General features: G+C 33.1%; 1 protein-coding gene across 2 annotated transcripts in view; it reads left to right on the top strand.

Annotated features, from left to right (window-relative positions):
- Positions 1 to 22,433, top strand: part of LOC118199061 (formylglycine-generating enzyme) — a 123,400-nt gene that overhangs the window by 64,564 nt on the left and 36,403 nt on the right. For both annotated transcript variants that reach the window (XM_085813528.1, XM_085813527.1), the window contains 2 exons: positions 13,831 to 13,953; positions 17,677 to 17,791. In XM_085813528.1, the coding sequence (XP_085669654.1) occupies positions 13,831 to 13,953; positions 17,677 to 17,791 (238 nt within the window). The remainder of the gene's footprint in view (positions 1 to 13,830; positions 13,954 to 17,676; positions 17,792 to 22,433) is intronic.

Below are 22,433 nucleotides of genomic sequence, written 5' to 3' on the forward strand. Positions count from 1 at the left end.
AAAAAGGTTCCTTTTGGGCGTAGTATAAAATCTGAGTACTTCTAGATTTTATTTTATCTTTTTTTTTCCTTCATTACGCTCAGAAAATTTTATGCTCTGAATTTTATGAATTATTAAAGTAACTAATCCACTTTAATGTTAATAACTTAATGATCACATAATAAATATGATGTTTTTGTAATGTTATTATAGTTTGGAAACTCATTGCCTGAAAATGTTCATTAAATTAAAAAAAAAATAATAATAAAAATATCAGATCTTGTTTAATTTTACCTTATTTATTTCAAAGCATCACGTACTATCAATCTTATTTAATTTTACTTTATTTTTACGCAAAATTAAGTTCATAAATTTTGTGCTTAGAATTTTTACCGTTTTACCAAAGTAAAGATGTTTGTACAAGAATTACGAGTGAAAAAAATGCGCGAAATGCAGTTAAAAAGTGCTTTAATGAGATAGATTAAATCCTATTTGGAAAAAAACTGTGGCTTTCATAATCTCATCACTATACAATATATCCCATTTAATAATTAAAAAGAGTTATGTGATACAAACGCCGTAGGTTTCAGTGTTAAAGTTAAACAGATCGTCCCTACTCTTTCTTGCCGACATGTCGGTGACGCGCGCTCCGCCTACTGGGTTAGTCTATCTCTTATAGGTCCATGGTTCGCGCACGCTTTTGTACAGAAAGACAAAAGGCATATAAAAAGCCGCTTGAGGACCTTACCCTAGGCGCATTTGACCGCGTCTGGCATAGAGGACTTATTTTTAAGCTCATCAATTTGAATTTTCCACGGGAAATTATTCTCATCCTCAGCTCATTTTTGAACTCCGGAACTTTTTCAGTGCGACAAGGAGATTCCAGTTCAAACCCACATCAAATTTACACTGGTGTCCCACAAGGAAGTATCCTTGGACCAATATTTTATATTTTATACGTAAATGACTTTCCAAAATTCAGTCAAGACCCTAATATTATGTTAGCATGCTACGCGGATGACACCGCCATCATCGCGAAGTCCAGACGACCAAACCACGCCTTGGAAAAGATTCAGCGGATTATTCCTAATATTGAAGCATGGTGTCAACGATGGAAAATTCAGATCAACCAGGAGAAGTCAAAAGTTTTAGTTATCAGAAAATTCAAGACCACAGACCCCCTCACCTGTAATGTTGCATTCTTTGGGAAAACAGTCCCTACTGTAAGTACGGCAAAATACCTAGGAGTCATTTTAAATCGATCGTTTACCTGGAATACACACATAAACAGTGTGTGTGGAAAAGCGTACGGCATTGTGAAAAAGCTTTACCCACTACTTTCTAAGGACTCTGGATTAAACCTTGCACGCAAAAGAAGGCTTTACACTGCAATTGTCAGGCCTGTTATCATATATGCCTCCTCGGCCTGGGCAAGTGCTAAGGCAAGTGAAATTCATCGGCTCCAAGTTCTGCAAAATAAGATCCTGAGAACCATCACTAACGCCCCACACCATATTAGAAATGAAGATTTACATCGCGACCTTCATATTGATTATATCAAGGACTATATCCAAGATAAATGGAAACTTTTTCAGGAAAGCAAAGACCAACAGTACAGCTAACTTTGAGTATATTCTGAGCTACGAAATCATCCCGGACGATTTGCTCATCCGACCTTATGCTGCACACTCAATTAGGCAAGCCAATAATTAAGTGTTACTCGTCAGTACTCCATGCTGACGCTCCGTGTGCATCTTTCCACATCATCTTTTCTGACAAGGATTCCAATCTAGATTTCGACCAATCACAGTGAAGTGCCAGCAGGCTACGAGCATCTTACGGACTTTGGAGTAATTACTCTGGACTTGTTCTTGGTTGGACCAGTGCTGCAAATAGCTCGCGTCAGCTCCTGTCAGCCCAGGCGAAAATTGCGCCGTAACCCCCTTTTCTCCCTGTTATTTCTCCCCTCAGAGGAAACTCAATCAGGTATTTTCTAATACCAGGCTCCGCATGGAACTCCTTGCATGACTGGGAAGTATTGCTCCGGCAATAGAAACCCAGTACAATACAGTATATCGCAGTATCGCAGTACCCTAGGCACGTCAGCTGAGATGGCCGAAGTTAAGAACTGAAGTTTTATATTCAGTTATTTTCATTAAACGTTGAGAATCTTTATTAGATTTTTAATATTAAGTTGGCTTCTGGGGCTACACCCAAGGACAACTAGATATCTACAGGCCTCCTCCATCGATTTGTGACGCCACAAGCGAAGGCGATCGACATATATTTATGTCACTTTTTATTTCAAACACAAAAGTCAAGTGAAATTAATTTTTACAACTTAATATTTTGAATTTTAGGAATCTTTTTTAGAATTTTGGATACTGCTTGGACATCATTAAACAAAAGATATGATGCAATGAAAAATCACTGCGATAATTTTAGTATCCTGGGTAATTTATCAGAAATCGATAACGCAAATTTCAAAATAAAATGTGATAAATTAGAAAAATTGTTACAGTATGATGACAATAAAGATATTAACGCAGAAGAACTCTATGACGAAATAGTAGCTTCGAAAGACATTTTTACAGCCGGTATGAATGACCCATTCTATATTTTGAACTTAATTGTGTCAAATAATTTGTGCTTCCCGAACTTGAAGATCGTACTGAGCATTCCTGTTAGTGTTGCTAGTAGCGAAAGATCATTCTCCAAATTAAAATTGATCAAGACAGATTTACGTTCAAGTATATCGCAGGAAAGACTCATAAATTTAGCTTTGATTGCCACTGAAAATGAAATCTGTCAAGAAATAGATGGAAAAGAAATTATAGAAAAATTTGTAAATATAAAATGCAGAAAAATAAATTATTCTCAATAAATTGTTAAAATCAATTTCAACAAATGCTTTCTTCAAAATTTTCTTCTCCTATACAAAAATTTAGAAAAAAAAAGGGGGGGCGAATTCAGCTATTTTGCAGGCGGGCGCCGGATAACCTTGCGCCGGCGCTGCTTATACTGTACAGACGACGAAGATAACGAACTAGAAGTGAGACTCGTAGATGTTCTGTACGTTCCTGACCTATAAGGAGGATTGATATCCGTACGAAAAATTACAAAGAAAGGATTTACAGTTGAATTTGAAGAAGATATTTGCAGAATAAAGAAGAAAAATAAAACCATAGGAATTGCTAAAGCAGAAGGAAATTTATATACCGTAGTTGAATCGCAAAGAAAAACAGCCAAAATTGCAACTGCAGAAAGAAGAGAAAATAGTATAGATCTCTGGCATAGAAGGCTAGGACACAGAAATTATGAAGCAATCAAGAGGCTAAAGAATGGTGACCTGGCAACCGGAATAAGGATTGACGGAGAAGCCAAATAGGAAAAAGAATGCGAATGCTGTATCAGAAGCAAAATGACTGAATTGCCGTATCCCAAGCTAAACAACTATAGAACAAAATCAGTTCTAGACTTGATACATTCAGATATTTGTGGACCAATCGGTACAACATCACTAGGAGGAAAGAAATACTTCATAACATTCATCGACGATCATTCGAGATACACAACGATCTATCTGCTAGCTACAAAAGATGAAGCTATCTCCAAATTAAAACAGTTTGTAACCATGACAAAGAACAAATTTGGAAAGAAGCCAAAAGTCTTAAGAACAGGCAATGGAGGAGAATATACAAGCAAAGAGATTGAAGACTATCTAAAGGAAGAGGGAATCGAACATCAAACCTCCGCAGCAGAACGGCAGAGCAGAAAGAAAAAATCGATACTTAATGGAAATGACAAGATGCCTGCTACTCGATTCAGGACTCAAAAGAGAATTTTGAGGTGAAGCCGTAATGACAGCCACCTATCTACAAAACAGGCTATCATCAAGATCAGTTGAAAAAACACCGTATGAACTATGGAATAATAAGAAGCCGAATCTAAGCCATATCAGAGTTTTCGGCAGCACAGCTTATTGTCGAGTTCCTAAGCAGAAAAGAAGCAAACTAGACGAAAGAGCAGAAAAAGGAATTCTTGTTGGATATAGTGAACGTACTAAAGATATAGAATTTACATGCCACATGCAAACAACCTCGTGATCAGAAGAAGCGTAATATTCGATGAAAACAAAAAAGAAGAAATGCCTCGTCAATTAAATGATCAGCATGAGGAAATAAAATGGCTTTTTAAAGAAAATAAATTGACAGAACCACGTCCAAATGCTATTACAGAGGAAGTAATTGAAACAGAAGAAATTCCCTTATTACCGAGGAGATCCCACAGAACGACTAAAGGAATCCCACCAAACAGATTCTCATACATGGCTAAGAATGAAGAAATCAAAGTTCCTAAAGATTGGGAAGAACTGCAAACTTTTTCTACCAAAGAAAAGGAACTGTGGTTAAAATCTACGAAAGAAGAAATGGAAGCACTGAAGAGGAACAAAACATGGGAACTAGTCGATCTTCCAAAAGGAAAGAAAGCAATTGGAAACAAATGTACATTTAAAACAAAATCCAACGTTTCAGGAAATGTTATCAGATATAAAGCGCGTTTAGTAGCTAAAGGATATTGCCAAAAATTTGGGCACGACTACGACGAAACATTCGCACAAGTCGTAAAGTATACCACAATAAGGACTATTTTGGCAATAGGGGGATGCTCAAAAGAAAAGGCATGTAAATCACTTCGATGTAAAAACAGCTTTTCTCTATGGAAATCTGAAAGAAGATATATATATGAAGCAACCAGAAGGCTGCATTTCTGCTTCAGAAGCAAATAAAGTCTGTAAATTAAATAAAAGTATCTACGGACTAAAACAGGCAGCCAGAAACTGGAATCACAAGATAGCTGAAATCCTGCGCAAACAAGGATACGTTCAAGGAAAGGCTGATCCATGTTCCTTCACAGTAATCGAGAAAAACGCAAGAACTTACATAATCGTTTACTTTGATGACATATTAGTCGCAAGCGACAAGTGTGAATCAATTCTAGAAGTTGAACGAATTCTCAAAAAATATTTCGACATTCGAAATCTTGGAGAAGTGTCTACATATCTAGGAATTGAAATCGAAAGAGAAAAAGACGGAAGCTTTAAACTTCATCAAGCTACCAAGATTAAGAGTATGATCGAAAAATTCGACGGAGAGTTACCAAAGAAACTAAGCTATACACCCATGACTACGAATTTTACGAAGAACCAAAACAACCAGGATGACGTTTTCCCCGATAATCGGAAGTATAGGAAAGCAGTGGGAGCACTTTTATATTTAGCAACAGTATCAAGACATGACATAGCAAATTCTGTTGGAATACTCAGCAGAAAAGTAGAAAATCCATCAACATCGGACTGGAACGGTATCATTAAAATCATACGATATCTGAGAGCTACAATTAATTACAAATTACATCTAAAATCCAATGGTGCACCAGCCATCAAAGCTTACAGTGACGCTAATTGGGCAGGAGATACCTCTGACAGAAAATCCACATCCGGATATATATTTCAAATAGGAAACAGTACGGTATCATGGGGAAGCAAGAAACAAAATTGTGTCGCCCTATCTTCGACAGAAGCCGAATACATCGCTCTAGCCTTAACATTGCAGGAGCTACAATGGATTAGACAACTGATGGGAGATTTAGGTTTCGCTCAACAGGAAGCTAACATCGTATTCGAGGACAATGTATCATGCATAAATCTTTCCAGAAAAGAAAAAGGAAGCAGTTACACCAAACACATCGATGTGAAATATCACTACGTATGTGATCTACAAAATGAAGGGATTGTTAAATTAAAACACTGCAACAGTAAAATGATGTATGTAAACATGTTCACAAAACCTTTGCCCAGACAACAGCTGGAATTTTTGTTAAAAGGAATTGGCCTTACTTCGGACAGAACAGCTCATCGAGTGGGAAATTGTGGAGCAATTCATAATGACAGCGATGAAGCTGTACGCTCCGACGTTAATTTCCCCCTCACCCCCGCTAACTGAAATTGGACTTGATCAAAAAAGAAGGAAAACATTCTCTCCTTGTATGACTCACTTCTCGCGTTATGCAATGGACAGTAAACAACGCTTGTAATCATCGCTAGATATTTTTTTCTTCTTATACCTAATAAATATGTTATTTTGTGTTCGCTAATATAATGATCGTGTTCCTTACATCCGCAGCTTGGATTACACTTTATTAAGGTAAGAACTTTAATTCTGTTTTATTCATCTGCTCGTCTCGATTTAGTGAAGTTGTAACAGTAAACAAAAATGAACCACGAATACCTTCTACATATAAATAAGTTATTGCAATAATGTATATAATAATTTAATTAAATGTATCTAATATGTCTTATTTATTTTGCACATTTAGTCTGAATATTATGATTTATCTTTTCTGTCCTGAAATCCTAAAATCCGCACAACCTCTGGTCCCAAGCTTTGCGGATTTCTGAAGTTCTACTGTAGCATTTTTTATGCTTGTTCAGCGTTTCATTTGTACTTTTTATATTGTATTCTCATGTGAATAGCACTAATTTATTCATGTTTCGGAATATACAAGTATTCTGCTTTCAAGCTGTGTTCAATTCTTTCCTATTAGGCATTGTTTAAGATGAAATATCTTGTGAATGTTTTCATTTAGAAAACTAAAATATCAGCAGAAACCAGTTGCATGTGTGATAGTGCTAGTCAAGATTTAATTGCAGTTAATTTATTCATACTTACAGCAAAATTGAATTGCTATGATAACTGAGATTGTGGCAAAGGCTGATTTAACTTATTCACTTATTTCTTATTTTTCATGTATTCACGTATTTTGATATGTCTATTGACTTTGAGGCTTTGTTTATATCATGCAATCAATTTAAATTATCATCAAATTTCTTACAGAGCTACTAAAAACCTTCTTACTGTGGAAAGTCATCGGTAATATTTTTCAAATTTAATTTTCAAAGAATTTTAATACATATCAGTTTGCTTTTGTTAGCAGCTGTAATTCATTGGGTGCTCTTTTAATTTCGTAAAATAAAAGTTCCTTAAATATTATTGCAACCTCTTTGGTGATTTTTTAAGAATGAAGTTATTTATCAGGTGCAAGTTGGTGGTTTTTGCGACTTTTTTTCAAACTATTCATATTTGTCATATATCAGCAAATATTATCAACATATGAAAAGAAAACATCCTTTGGCAATTTAAAATACAGATTTTAATTAAATTAAAAAAAAGGTTACACGATACATTAAAAAAATAAAACACTTATCTCCAAATCTCTGTGGAAGTTTTTTTGTGCTGTCATTCTCCCCAAATTTATAGTGATGCGTTTTCACTTAAAAAGCATTAGAGAACTACAGACTCAGCATTATGTAAACCTTGGTAAAAGCGCTTATCTACCAAATAGGTCTTCTAATTTTTACCTTTAGAAATTTTGCAGCAAAATTCTGTATTCTATGGTGATTTCCTATATGTTTTACCACCAATCCTCGAATTCCATATCACAGATTATGTTCTTCCTGCATTAATATAAATATTAACAAGACATAGTGCACAATAAAAATTAAGCTTTATTTCGGAACATCGCGCACACTGCCCGACAGCCGGCCTGTTTCGCTCTCTCGCTACTCGTAAGAAACTTCTCCTCTAGGGTTGCCAGACTTATCGGAGGGCGCAAGGCGCGCTCCTTATCGCCATCACCGCAGAGTTTCCCCCAGTTCCTTTAATGGCTATTCAAAGGAACGACATAGGTTATGAAATTATCTCAGAGTATCCGTACTGTCTGGTATTTTTTTCATGATTACAAAATGAAATTTATCTCAGAGTATCCGTACTGTCGGGTATTTTTTTCATGATTACAAAATGAAATTTATCTCAGAGTATCCGTACTGTCGGGTATTTTTTTCATGATTACAAAATTAGAATATAAAATTAGAAAAGATCAAAATGCAATTCAATATATAACAAGGTACTGACACGTATAATAAACATGAAATAACAAAAAATATGTTACGATATGAATTTTTAAAAAAAATTGTTTTAAATTGTTATGTAAGAAGCAAGTTTCTTAGGGAAGTGAACATGTCTTCCCGATCTGGTGACAGTTTGTGTCTTAGAGAGTTCGTTTGCAGATTTATTCTGCTGAACTGTCTTTAAGTCTTTATTTGTTTTCAGTTCAGGTAAATTAGAGTCCGAAAGCAAATAGGCTGTCTATAGGCACAGTAGATTTCAGACCGTTAATATCAATTGTGAAAGTTTTGTTCGTTCTAGAAAGGACTTTATGCGAACCTGTATATGGTTGGCACAGAGGTGGCTTTACTCGATCGACACGCAAGTATACATGCGTACATGACTTTAAGGTAGCACTTATGTAACACTTTTCTTGGCAATGTGCAGATGCTGCTATTGGATTTGATTGTTGCATTCTATGCCGAAGATTCGTTATAAATTGAGTGTCATACGGAGATATCTTAGATGATGTTATCATATCACTAGGTAGCTTGAGAGTTGTGCCATACACCAGTTCAGCACAAGATGACTGTAGATCTTCCTTTACGGCTGTACGAATACCAAGCATAACAACTGGTAGTGTTTCAGTCCAGTTATTGATTTCGTGAGCCTTGAGAGAAGATTTTAAATGTCGATTGAAATCGTTCAACAATGCCGTTGGACATTGGATGATAAGCTGTTGTTGTGATTCTGTTCGTACCCAAAATGCGCGTGAATTCTGCAAAAAGTGCGGATCTCATTTGAGAACCTTGGTCTGTAGTTATGATCGATGGGCAGCCAAAACGAGATATCCAACAGTTGAAGATGGCTCTGCAAATGGTTTCCGTTTTCATATCCGGGATGGCAATGGCTTCAGGCCATCTGGAGAATCTATCTATTAGAGTCAAAAGGTACACGTTGCATTCTGATGGAGGCAACGGTCCGACGATATCCATATGGATTTCTGAAAAACGTGCATCAGGAAGAGAGAATGTGCCCAGTGATGCTTTAGTATGCCTAGTAATTTTCGATTTTGGGCAAGATTCACAGGATTTCACGCAATTTTTGATATGACGTTTCATATCGGGCCATACATAACGAGAACAAATAAGCTTCGTAGTAGCTGCAATTCCTGGATGTGACAGATTATGCAGATGATTAAAGATGAGTCTGCAAAAGGAATTCGGAGCAAATGGGCGGGGAATGTCCGTTGATATGTCACAAAGAATATTACCATCAGAATATTGGCACGGTTTAAATTCCAGTTTCAAAGATGATGTGTTGTTTTTGAGAAGGTCTTGTACCTCCGGATCATGCCGTTGAGCTTCCGAAAGTTTTTTAAAATCCAAAAATGGAGATTTTGTTATGGAGTCAATTTCGATTCTTGAAAGAGCGTCAGCAACGACGTTTTTTGAACCTTGCACATGTCTAATATCAGTAGAGTACTGAGAAATAAAATCTAAATGGCGCAATTGTCGAGGTGAACATTTATGAGGGTTCTGTTTAAAAGCGTATACTAACGGTTTTTGATCCGTATAAATTAAAAAATTTCTGCCCTCTAACATGTGTCGGAATTTCTTAATTGCAGAATAAATTGAAAATAATTTCTTATCGTACGCGGACCATTTCTGTTGACTTTTATTGAGTTTCATAGAGAAAAATGCTATAGGTTCCCATGTTTGTTGAGACAACTGCATAAGTGTGCCGCCTATTGCTACGTCTGAGGCATCTACCCAGATGCTTAGCTGGGCTCCGGGAATAGGGTGTCTCAAAAGGGTAGCCTGAGCAATGGCATTTTTGGCAGCAATAAAGGCTTGTTCAGCATTCTCGTTCCAATTTAATTGTGGGGATGAATCCTGAACACTAGAACGAGATTTCTTTTTATTAATATAGCCTTCTAACAATTTTATTAAAGGAGAAAGAATATGTGCTGCTTTAGGTATGAAACATCTGTAAAACTTAAACATGCCTAAAAATCGGCGAAGCTGAGTGAGAGTGGTAGGTTGAGGAAAATCTAAAATACATTTGACTTTGTCAGGAAGAGGTTCAATTCCGTTTTCACTAAGGTGAAAGCCTAAGAAATCAATAGACGTTTGACCAAAGGTGCATTTTGAAACATTTATGCAAAGTCCATATTCCTGAAGTTTGGAAAATAAAGCTTTCAAATGCCTGCAATGTTCCTCAGAATCTTTAGAGGCTATGAGCAAGTCATCGACAAAAGCGTAAACACCTTCTAAATCCCGCGTGACTTCATCTATAAAACGTTGACAAGTCGCGGATGCATTGCATAAGCCGAATTGCATACGGGTACTTTCGAATAAACCGAATGGTGTGCATATGGCGGTTTTGTGGATGTCGGCTGGGTTAATTGGTATTTGATGGTATGCCTTAATCAGGTCGACATGACTAAAAATTTTAGTACCGTGCAATGCAGCAGTAAAATCGGCTAAGCATGGAATAGGATATTTGTCTTTTATTGTTTGAGCGTTCAATGCTCGATAATCTCCTACAGGTCTCCATTCCATACTTCCCTTTTTTGGAACCATGTGAAGTGGGGATGCATAATTGCTGCTCGAAGGTCTCAAATGCCCCAATTGTATAATAGTTTGAAATTCTGGTTTTGCTATTTTTAAGCGATCTGGAGCTAACCGACGAGGTTTTGCAACCACAGGTGGACCTTTAGTTATGATATAATGAACGGTGTTGTGTTTAACAGGTTGGTTAGGATCTGGTAATCTAGTATCTGAAGGAAATTCTTTTAAAATTTTGTGATATGGTGTATCACTAAATACAGTTTTTACTGAATAAATGCTTGCATTTTTCACGCAACCGACGGTTTTAAAATGCGTTTTTAAATCTTTGAGACATTTGTTTCTGAGATCAGGCACCAATTCAAAGAAATGGAGAAAATCTGCTCCAAGAATGGGTGTACTAACATTTGCTATAAGAAAAGTCCATGTAAACTGTTGTCTTAATTTGAAATCCAAAGAAAGTGTTTTTAGACCATAAACATGAATAGTGGAAGAATTAGCAGCGAAAAGCGTTTGTTGGGACGAATTCCGTTTTTGAGAATTATTTGCTGGAAGTAAGGACACGTTAGAGCCGGTATCGACCAAGAATGAAAGGTTTGTTCTACGGTCACGAACGAACAGGCGACGTGAAACTTGAGGCAAAGAATAAGTCGCCTCTATTCTTTGCTGGTTTCGTTTCCCTGCCATGAACAAGGTTTTGTACATTTGTCTTCTCTACACTTTTTCCCAAAACGTCTATGATACCAGCAAACAGAATAATCTCTCCTTTTGGAATTGCTTCTTTCCTTATTGCGATCTCCGCGATTTGGCGAGCGACCACGAGAAAGAGAAATGCGATCAATACGTTTGTTTAATTTTTCTATTTGTTTAAATAATTTATCCTCAAAAGACTGATTGACTGTGCGAGAAACGGCACAAGTCCCTGGGGTTGGATTTACTTCTAAAATTCTGTCGGCAATTTCTGCAGCTTTATCTACAGTTAAATTGGAAACCGCTGCCAAAATAGACTGAACAGTCGAAGGCAAACGTTGAAGGAATAATTCTAACATTAAGTTATCAGGAACATTTAAAGATTCTGCTCGACGTTTCATATTTCTAAGCAAATCGGAAGGTTTTCGAGAGCCTAATTCCTCTCCAGATAATAATTGGCGAATTTCTTGCTGAGAAGATTCTCCCGAACGATTTATTAATTCAGTTTTAAGCTTTGCATATGGATCAATAGGGTCTGGTTTCATAAGTAAATCCCGCACTAATGATGCAATATCTGGAGGAAGATGAGCAACTACATAATTATATTTAGTAATGGATTCTGTGATAGGTTTGGGGGTGGCAAGAGCAAAGGTACTTTCACACATAATAAACCATAAAAATGGGTCTGATCAGTTATAAACCGGAATTTGGACGGCATGAACATCAGACATTGTGCAAGGTTTTTAAGCCAAAATAAAAGCAAAAATCTTAACTAAAGAAAATGAAATTAAATGATAAGTAGAAAACAGAATTATAAAATGATCTATAATTACTACTCATCTGTGATTCGGAGGATGAAAACCGATGTAATCCATTACTTCTGGTTTGGAGATCTTGAGTGATGGCTTGTAGTCAAAACCGAAAGTGCTTGAGAACTGTTCATACGGGCTTGATTTAACACAGGGTTACCATTATGGTGATTTCCTATATGTTTTACCACCAATCCTCGAATTCCATATCACAAATTATGTTCTTACTGCATTAATATAAATATTAACAAGACATAGTGCACAATAAAAATTAAGCTTTATTTCGGAACATCGCGCACACTGCCCGACAGCCGGCCTATTTGGCTCTCTCGCTACGTAAGAAACTTCTCCTGTAGGGTTGCCAGACTTATCGGAGGGCGCAAGGCGCGCTCCTTATCGCCATCACCACAGAGTTTCTCCCCAGTTCCTTTAATGGCTATTCAAAGGAACGACATAGGTTATGAAATTATCTCAGAGTATCCGTACTGTCGGGTATTTTTTTCATGATTACAAAATTAGAATATAAAATTAGAAAAGATCAAAGTGCAATTCAATATATAACAAGGTATTGACACGTATAATAAACATGAAATAACAAAAAATATGTTACGATATGAATTTAAAAAAAAAAAAAAATGTTTTAAATTGTTATGTAAGAAGCAAGTTTTTTAGGGAAGTGAACATGTCTTCCCGATCTGGTGACAGTTTGTGTCTTAGAGATTTCGTTTGCAGATTTATTCTGCTGAACTGTCTTTAAGTCTTTATTTGTTTTCAGTTCAGGTAAATTAGAGTCCGAAAGCAAATAGGCTGGTTTCACACGGTCTACAGACACAGTAGATTTCAGTCCGTTAATATCAATTGTGAAAGTTTTGTTCGTTCTAGAAAGGACTTTATGCGAACCTGTATATGGTTGGCACGGAGGTGGCTTTACTCGATCGACACGCAAGTATACATGCGTACATGACTTTAAGGTAGCACTTATGTAACACTTTTCTTGGCAATGTGCAGATGCTGCTATTGGATTTGGCGATAAAGCACGGACTTCGTGCGTTACAAAACACCGTTCACTTGCGGCAGTAATTTAAACGTCCACTATAATACAAATCAAATATGAAAAATAAACAAGTGCAAGAACGCCCTTAAAAATTACGCCTAAGGGGTGGACTCACAGAAATCTAACCGGCGTGATACTAAACTGATATAAGGCCAAGAGGTTTACTAGCATGACCGCGAAATAACAACGAAACCTGCGCTTCATTAGTGAAACACGCTCTGAATAAACTGAGATAATCACACGTTTAAATAACATTTCACTTTAAATTTACATCCTGGCGAGAAAATGCGAGGAGAAGTTAAGAACAGGAAAACTTAAAATAAATTTGTTATGCAAATAAGGAAAACCCTACAATGTTGCTTGCTGAAGGATTGTTAGGAGCATGAAGAATAGTTATGATCATGTTTGTCAGAGTTTAACATATTTTGAAAATTTGGCAACTTCTACTAAGGTACTTGCAATAATATGCAAGTCCCAAATAAAAGTTTTGCTGCTATGCAAGATGTAATTCAGAATATAGTTAAAGCAAAGGCAACAAGCTATCATATTAAGACCATTTTGATCTGGATTAATTATCCAGTTTAAATTATCTATGGCATTTTTAATAAAGATAAATGATATGAAATTTAGAGGGAAAAAAGTATTTTTTATAATATGCATTTGTGATATGAAATTATTTTCTTGTAAAATCACTGCTGTAATCTTAGTAGCTATGAACGTGCATTTTAATGTAATTAAATTCCACAGAATTGATAGAAATTAAATGGATTGTAATGATCTAGGATGGACCATCCAGTTATTCATGTTTCTTGGAATGATGCTAATTCATATTGTAAATGGAAAGAAATGCGACTGCCAACTGAAGCTGAGTGGGAATATGCATGTCGATCAGGATTACACAATAGGTAATTTTTCTTTTGCTGAATCAAAAAGTGTTTAGACGAAATCATTAGGAAAATAATTTGAAACTTTCTTCTTAGATTTAAGCAATTTTAATCATTGTATGAAATTATAAAGTATAGATATTTTTGTTATCCATTTTATGAAACTTTTTGAAAGATAAAATAATGCAAAGAAATAGTTACTATTAAATATACCAGGAAAGTATTTTAATATTTCCAAAACAAAGTTACTGAATAACATGAAATACGAAATTATTGTAATGTATTAAAAGAAAGAAAAATGTAATAAAAAATTTTGTATAAAATGTAGAAACACAAAATATGGGCAGTGTAATCTTCCAGAATCAAAACAGTAAGTATACAAGAAAGCTTAGGCAATGGTGCTGTATGGAGTTGAACCAATAGATTAGAATGGTAGGAACAGGAAGAATAGATCTTTCATCTTATCATTGGTGAAACAATGAAATTTGTAAAGGCATGCAGGTTACTTTATCTTGTGTGATTAACTGCTTTTCCAGATGGGGCTTCTGTCAGAGTAGAAGATTCAAAATATAGCATTCTTTCCGCTTATGTAATTTTCAAACTTATCTTTCTGTCTAGAGACTCAAAACATCCTGCCAAATACATCTTCTCAAAACTGATATTAATAAAAGGAAGAAAATTTTAAAAAAATTTATCTATTCAAAATCCATACAGTTTTAGGTAAAAGAAAGGAAAAGGTGCATCATAGCATGCTTATTTTGATGGTTAGGAAATTTTTTATTTATGTGGTATTATGCAGAGTTTTTGGATAGAAAACTATTATTATGTCTTTGAGTCACTTTGCCTCTGATGAACTATTAATATCATTAAATTTTCCTAAAGAAACTTGTAATTAGCCTATACATGTCCCTTCTCTGCGCTTTTTTTAAGGAATTGCTATTTGTGGCTGGTATACCGTACTCTTGCAGTTCTCAGTAAGCACTAATAGGATCCTTATTGTGTTACTATCTTGTACATTTTCTGTTTATTATAATCTGGGTTTGGAAAAAGAAAAATACACAAATAGCATATTTATTTTGAGCACATTGATCAGCAAAACTATGACCTGGGGGGCCATAGATTTTATTTGCACATTGTTAAATTTGTTAAAAAAAACATGCTGAATCATGATTATTGGAGAAACAAGAATAATCGAAGTAATATATTCACTTTTGCTAGTGAAGAAGATTCTGTGTTTAAACCTTCAAAAGTTAGTCCTGCAAATTGATGAATATTACACTGTTTCTTGTTGCTTTAATCATAGATTTTATTCTAATAATTGTTTTTAAAATTTTAATCATTTGTCATTATTATTAAGACAATTCCACATTCTGGATCTATAATTTTAATCTGTGCATTAAGCATTTTATCAATATCCTTTATCTCAGGGTTTCTTAAACTGTGGGTTGCAACTCCCAAGGGAGTCGCGGGGCATGCAGCAAGGAGTCGCCAAAAATTTTAGAATTTTTATATTTCTTATTATAATAATTTTATAATTATCAAATATTTTTACACACTGTATCTGAAAATAGATAAAGACAAGACCATGCAGACAAAGAAAGAAGCATTTTATGAAAATGTTTCGACGCATTTTCTTTTTATAATACAGTCAAAAGTCGTTAATTCGGACACCCATAATCCGGAATGATCTATAATCCGGACCTCAAAGCTACAAACTTTCTGCGCACGCGTCGCGTTGACGCATGCGCGTAAGACCTTTACGGCTCCGAATATGCTTGTGCGCATGCGCATAATACGTTTATGCATGAGCGTTTAATCACTGCTGTAATCTTAGTAGCTATGAACGTGCATTTTAATGTAATTAAATACTACAGAATTGATAGAAATTAAATGGATTGTAATGATCTAGTATGGACCATCCAGTTATTCATGTTTCTTGGAATGATGCTAATTCATATTGTAAATGGAAAGGAATATGTATAACAGACGGTATAAGCTAAGCTAAAATTATCTAATTCAGTTAATGTTGCAGATTGCGTTGTTCCTTAATCTTCGAATTGGATCCAGCTTATTATTTTTTGCAGACTGTTAGAGCAATTTTATAAAAGTAAGCTTGAACTTTCGATTATGTCAAATAGAATTTCCGATATATATTTACTAATATGTAAAGGATCTACAAAGCGAAAGTATGTTTCGAAGTCCATTAAACAAAAAGTGGAATTGCTGCAAAAAAAAAAAAAAATAAATAAATAAATAAAAATAAATAAATAAAGGCATATCCTTTGTTTTTCTAACCATTCCGAAATCTGTTTATCAATTTTACGCTGCTCTGCGGGGGAGGGAAACGTTGCGGCGCGCAATGAACTGGAAGTTGATCTGTCAGCACTATCCATATCTTCAGGGCAAGATGTTTTTATTCTATTATAGCTTTCGGCTTATAGTTCATTACTAAATGTAGTATTTCATCTCGATGTACTCTGTCTTTTATATGATTTAAATCAAATTCATTATAAATATCACGAATACACATCAAATAGTTTTCTGGTTGCAATTTTCTAATTACGACTATGCGTAATGTATGCTTTTATGCTTTACGCATGCACGCTTTGAAAGAAATGTTTAATAAAGTAAACAAATAAATATTAAGCTTTTTTTTTTGTAAATTTTGATACCCTTTAGATCATAATTGTTCTTTATTTCATAAATTACGGTTTCATATTTTTAATTTTATAATTTCTGACTGCCATCTTACCAGATTTAAACTGATGATCTATAATCCGGAAAAATCGATAATCCGGAATCGGCGAAGTCCCGACGAGTCCGGATTAACGACTTTTGACTGTATAAACATTCATTTTCCTTGCTTTGCACATGACGCTGTCATTTCATCTGTTACTTATTTAAAAGTTTCACATTGTTCTATGTCTTAAAATTAGAAATTAAATTTAATGACCTAAAACTACAATAGTATATTACAGTACAAGTGTAAAATTGACAGTTTCACTCAGTCATGTGTCGGATTTGCCCAATACTTATGGGATCCCACAAAATTTTTGTAAATATTATGGGGTCCTGGGGGTCACGAAAAAATCTCAGTGATAAAAAGGGGTCCCGACTGAAAAAAGTTTAAGAAACCTCAATTCTATCATTAATATAGTTATTCTATTTATGTTTTAAATTAAATGAGAGCATATCATTTCTAGAATTATTATTATTATTATTTGAGTAATAGTTTTATTAGATGATTATGAGGTCTGTGGTAGGCTAGGGGTTGATATCTTGAAATATTTTTGAAATATCATGCATTTAAATAATACACTAATGTTAGTAAAGTAAAACTGAGAGATATTCTTGTAACCAATCTTTTTATATGCCATCACATTCATGTTAGGAAAAAAGAAAGCTGATTATTCAAGAAGTTTGATTTAAAGAAATTGTAATAAGAGAAATCAGTTTATCAGTTTGAAAAAAAGGGAGAGTATAGTTTTAAGATATTTTGGTATTCCCCAATCCAAGGGGCAACATTTGTTGTGATTTAATACCAAAAAGAATTTTTTACTTTAGAGGGGAAATATTGAGTTTGCAGAATATTTTACAGTTTATATGCTGTTTGGAAAATAACAGAAAAACATGATTAAAAACTTGATTGACAGATTTTGGTTTTATTTGTAAACACAGCTAAGTACTCTATTGTTATGCAGTATTTTGTTTGATTTATAATAAAAGGCACTGATAAATTTGTAGGTTATTTCCATGGGGCAATAAGCAAATGCCCAGAGATCAGCATTACATGAATATTTGGCAAGGAACATTTCCAATTAATAACACAAAAGAAGATGGTTATGTTGGCACTGCTCCAGTAAGGCATTTATATTAACTACATTATTAAAAAAAAGGCAATAAATTTCTAATTCAGAATGAACTCTTGATAATTTTAGATATATTAAATAAGAAATAATATTACAAATTATTTATAAAGTATGCATTTTTGTGTTATAAATAGAAGGTATTTACAGAAATGTAACAAAATTAAAAATGCTTCAAGACAGACTAAAAAAATTTATAGCAAAATTATACTAGAAGAACTATATGAAACATAGTCTTTTAATGTAGTATAAAGTTATTTGAATTTATAAATACAATGTAAAAATATTTTAAGATGGACTGAATTAAAAGCGTATATTTATATCATACCAGAGCAAATTATATACATAAAGGATGCAATTTTTTTAGTGTAAGGTTATTTTAATTTGTTTGTGTCACAAAATAAAATTTATTTATGGAGTTAAAAAAAGTACTGCAAAAAATATTGTATGTATAATGCATGATTCATATGATGTGTTTTTTATATAAATAGTTAGCTTGGTAAATATTTCATAAGACCACATTTCATAAAGGATAGGAATTTTGTTAAAGTCAAACTGTTATTAATTTAAATTTACAACTTATTTTATTGGTTAGTTAACTGGTGTATTCAGTATTTCAACTATCATTATGAACTAAATCAAATCATCTGCATATGTTTTAATAAAAGTAGTGAATGCAAAAGAAGCATGTAATTAAATATGTAAAAATTTGTTAAGGACCTAATTACCTTATTTGTAATCTAAAGGGCCGTTTGATAAAAAATGGTTAAGCATTTTTTGGGGTAAACACCTTTTTTTTTTTTTTTTTTTTTTTTTTTTTTTTTTCCATAATGTAATCTCCATTTTGTGTTATATATTTAGCCCAACAATTTGCGTTTTTTTTTTTCTTTTTTTTTTTTTTCTTTCCATTGGGAAAGCAGTTTTTTGTTAACTCACACTAACGAGCTGTAAGAAAAAGTTAATAAATTTCAGTTTCCTTTGCAAGCATTAATTTTCATACATATTATACCAATAAGATTTAAAATCACAATCAATATTAAAAAACTACTAATATTTTTTTAATTAATTATTTTGAACAAGATGTAGTTATGGCGAAAGACAATTACTACTTTAGAGAAATAACTATTAAGTGAAAATAGATAAAAAAATCATATTAGTTGAGCATATAAACAAGATAAAAATGCAATAAAACTTGTTTAGTTTTGCTCTGGTGTAATATTATTCATAGTGAAATTATATGTTGTAAATATATATCTGTAAAGGGTTTTTTCTGTGCTGTAATGTTGTATGTTGTTTTAGTTGGTCGTTGTTTCTTTTAAGATAATTGTTTTAGGATTTATTTTGTATGTAATTTTATTTCTGGCCACATGTTTTGTATATGAATATTCATTTATTATATATAATTATAGATATTTCAATTTTAAGTGCAACAATGTTTAAATTGCAAAAGTAGTTAGTTCACTGGATATGGACAAAGTACAATTTTGGTCTCAAGGATTGTGACATTTAGTGATTTCTCTCCATCTTGACATCTTTTTGGAGGATTCATGAAAACAGACTTTTGAAACCCTATGAATATTTTTTTCTAAAGCTTGCAGAAGCTTGTGCTCTGCTATATAAATATGGCTCATTAGGACAAGTTAGTTGTTAATCAGCTATGAGACTTGGTGGTTCAAAAAGTGTTAGCTGAATTGTGTTTTAGTGTTAATGCTATGAAAATTTATGGTATTTGTAGTGTACTAAAAGGGGAATTGTACACATTGAGCACCACCATACATAAAAGAAAGCTTGTTTTTGGTCGCTACTTTTTAAATTTTTTATTGACATATTGAAAGTGTTTCCTAATGTCATGTAATATATTTGGAAAACATAATATTAAATGTATATATATGTAATGAAAGCACAATTTTTTGGAAGCACTGATGTAAGAACACTGAGATGTAGAAGCGTAGCAATGTTGCTTAGCATAGATACTTCATCCATATTAAAGAGGAACAAGTCGAGCCAGATTAATTTCCTATTTTATTTAAATTCACATTTGTGGCCACAATTCACTTGTCACTCCAATTGTGCCTATTTCCAGTGAAGTGAAAAGTGACGCATCAATTCAGATTAAGAAGAGAGGGAGTCAAAAGTTTCATTTTGTGTTAAAAATGTTTTGGTTTACAATATGGTGTTTGTAAAATAGTTTGGATTTTAGTTTACAATTGGTTAGGAGGTATCTGCTTTAAAGGTTATGTGGGATTGCATGATTAATTTGAATGATGCAGTTTAGACTTATAGCGATGTTTTTAAGGTAAGGAGATGAAGTCTCCAAATTAAATAAAAGAGGTTATAGTGAATTAAAATTAGAAGTTTGCTTTCGTACTTTTTTTATCTTACACATTTCCACCTTTTAAAAAGAAAAAAAATGGATTGATAAAGAAGCCTTTTTGAGAGAAAAAGTATTAGAACCACAAAATACGAGAAATATAATTTTGAAAATACAAAACATAAAATTAACTTGTGAACAATTAAAGTATTTTAAGTCATAAAATTTTGAATTCAGTAATAAAATCATTTTAAGCACTATATTCTTTTAGAATAATTGCACATTTTTAGAGTCCTATTAAGATTTAAGTCCAATCTGTAAAAAGTTCTTGTTTCTGGAACATTCACATCACAATTTTGATACTTCAGGAAAAGATTTCAAAAAATTTTTATGCACTATATCACAGTTATAAAAATTTTATATACCCATTAATTATTATGAATAATCATAAATCTTAAAATTGTACACCATACTAATTTTTACCTTTATAAATAACACATCATCATTTGTAATAGCATTATTGAAATTATGGTTTTTACTTTCATTATTACATTTTACAATTTTGTTATTTTACACAAACTAGAAGACCCCACAGCTTTCTTCTAGTACACACATATCCAGCTATTTGGGCATAACCATACAAACTCATGTACTAAATTTTCATGAGTGGTTAAGGATTGCTTTGACAGTTGCTTATAAAGGCCTCTGTTCCTTGTTTAAAGACAGCTGGCTTTTTTGAACTGCACTATACATTCCACTTAAAAAAAAATATTATATAAAAAAATAAAAATCCTGTATAAAAATTTAAATAAAGTGGGAGCCTTCAAAGTTTATATTATATGACGAGGTTAAAAGGAACAATTAGGCAGAGGTAAAATAGGCCTCTGTTTCTGAACCAGTACTCCCTCAACATACTTTATATTATTAAGTACAGTTATTGAAAATTATTGCATCCATTTACCATAATTCAAAACAAATTTTAATGCATTTTACTTTTAATTAAATTTTCATGTAAATTTTGTTACGATTATTCAATTTCTTAAATCTTTGGTATTTGTATATTAATCTTACCAATATTTAATCTCCAATTTAATAATTATTTCATTTATATTTTCATATGCACATCATTCTCAAAATAATTAGGAAATTCTTAAAATTCATATTTTTAAACAATAATCTTATTGCCAAGATAATTCCAAAATTCTTAACATTAATTCAAAATTTTTTACAGAACTTATACTTACTGATAACAATAAAATTTAATAATCTTCCCTAAATAAAATTTTAGAAACTTATACATTTTAATTTGATATTTTCATAAAGCAGTTCTACATTATATTTTCAGATTTCAAAATGTAACCAATTATTGAAAAAGTTATTTATAATGATGGGCAATTGGAGAGAAACTGGGGGAAAAAATTAGCATGCAAGATTAAAACACATTTTTTCAATATCGTCAACTCTAAGCATTTAATTTGGAACCTTAGAAATAAATCACAATTTGATACCACTTTTGATAATATTTCACTTTTCAAATAAGATAAGCACTTGCAAAGATGCCTTTAAATCACTTTCATACTTGTTGAAAAACACATTGCCTATAATGCTGTTAAAAATAAATTTTCGTGCACCATATTTTGATGTTACAATGACCATGACTTGATTCAGAATTCCGGTAGTGATGAACACTTTCTTTTTATTTTACCCATTATTGTTGAGGTGGCCGAAATACTAAATATCCAATGCTTCTTTTCACGACACGTTCAAACTTTTGTATTTTGGACTTGCAGAAGAATGAAGACACTTATTTGACTTTTTGTGAATACTATTTTACAGAATTCAACTGAGAAATAAATGTTCCATAGAGGTTAGTAGCATGTAATCCAATCCTGGATCAATTTCCTTTTTTTTTTTTTTTTTTTTTATTTAAATTCACATTTGTGGCCAAGATTCATGTGGCATTCCAGTCGTGCCTATTTCCAGAACATTTACGTTTTTGAGAATATGGCGATAAGAGCAAGCATAGCAAACCATCCATGCAACACTGAAGTTGAAGCGAAAAGTGACATATCAATTCTGATTAAGAAGTGAGGGAGTTAAAAGTTTCAATTTGAGTTTAAAAAGTTTTGGTTTACAGTTTTGTGATTGGGCAAGAGGTATCTGCATTAAACGTTATGTAGGATCACACGATTAATTTAAATGATGCAGTTTAGACTTATAGTGCTATTTTTAAGATAGAGAATTGAAGTCCCCAAATTAAGTAAAAGAGGTTATAACCAATTAAAATTAGAAGTTTGCTTTCACATTTTTTTTTTTTTAATCTT

Source organism: Stegodyphus dumicola, chromosome 3 (assembly GCF_044657685.1).
Source record: "Stegodyphus dumicola isolate Sdum_Otavi_A_Nest chromosome 3, ASM4465768v1".
Classification (NCBI taxonomy): domain Eukaryota; kingdom Metazoa; phylum Arthropoda; class Arachnida; order Araneae; family Eresidae; genus Stegodyphus; species Stegodyphus dumicola.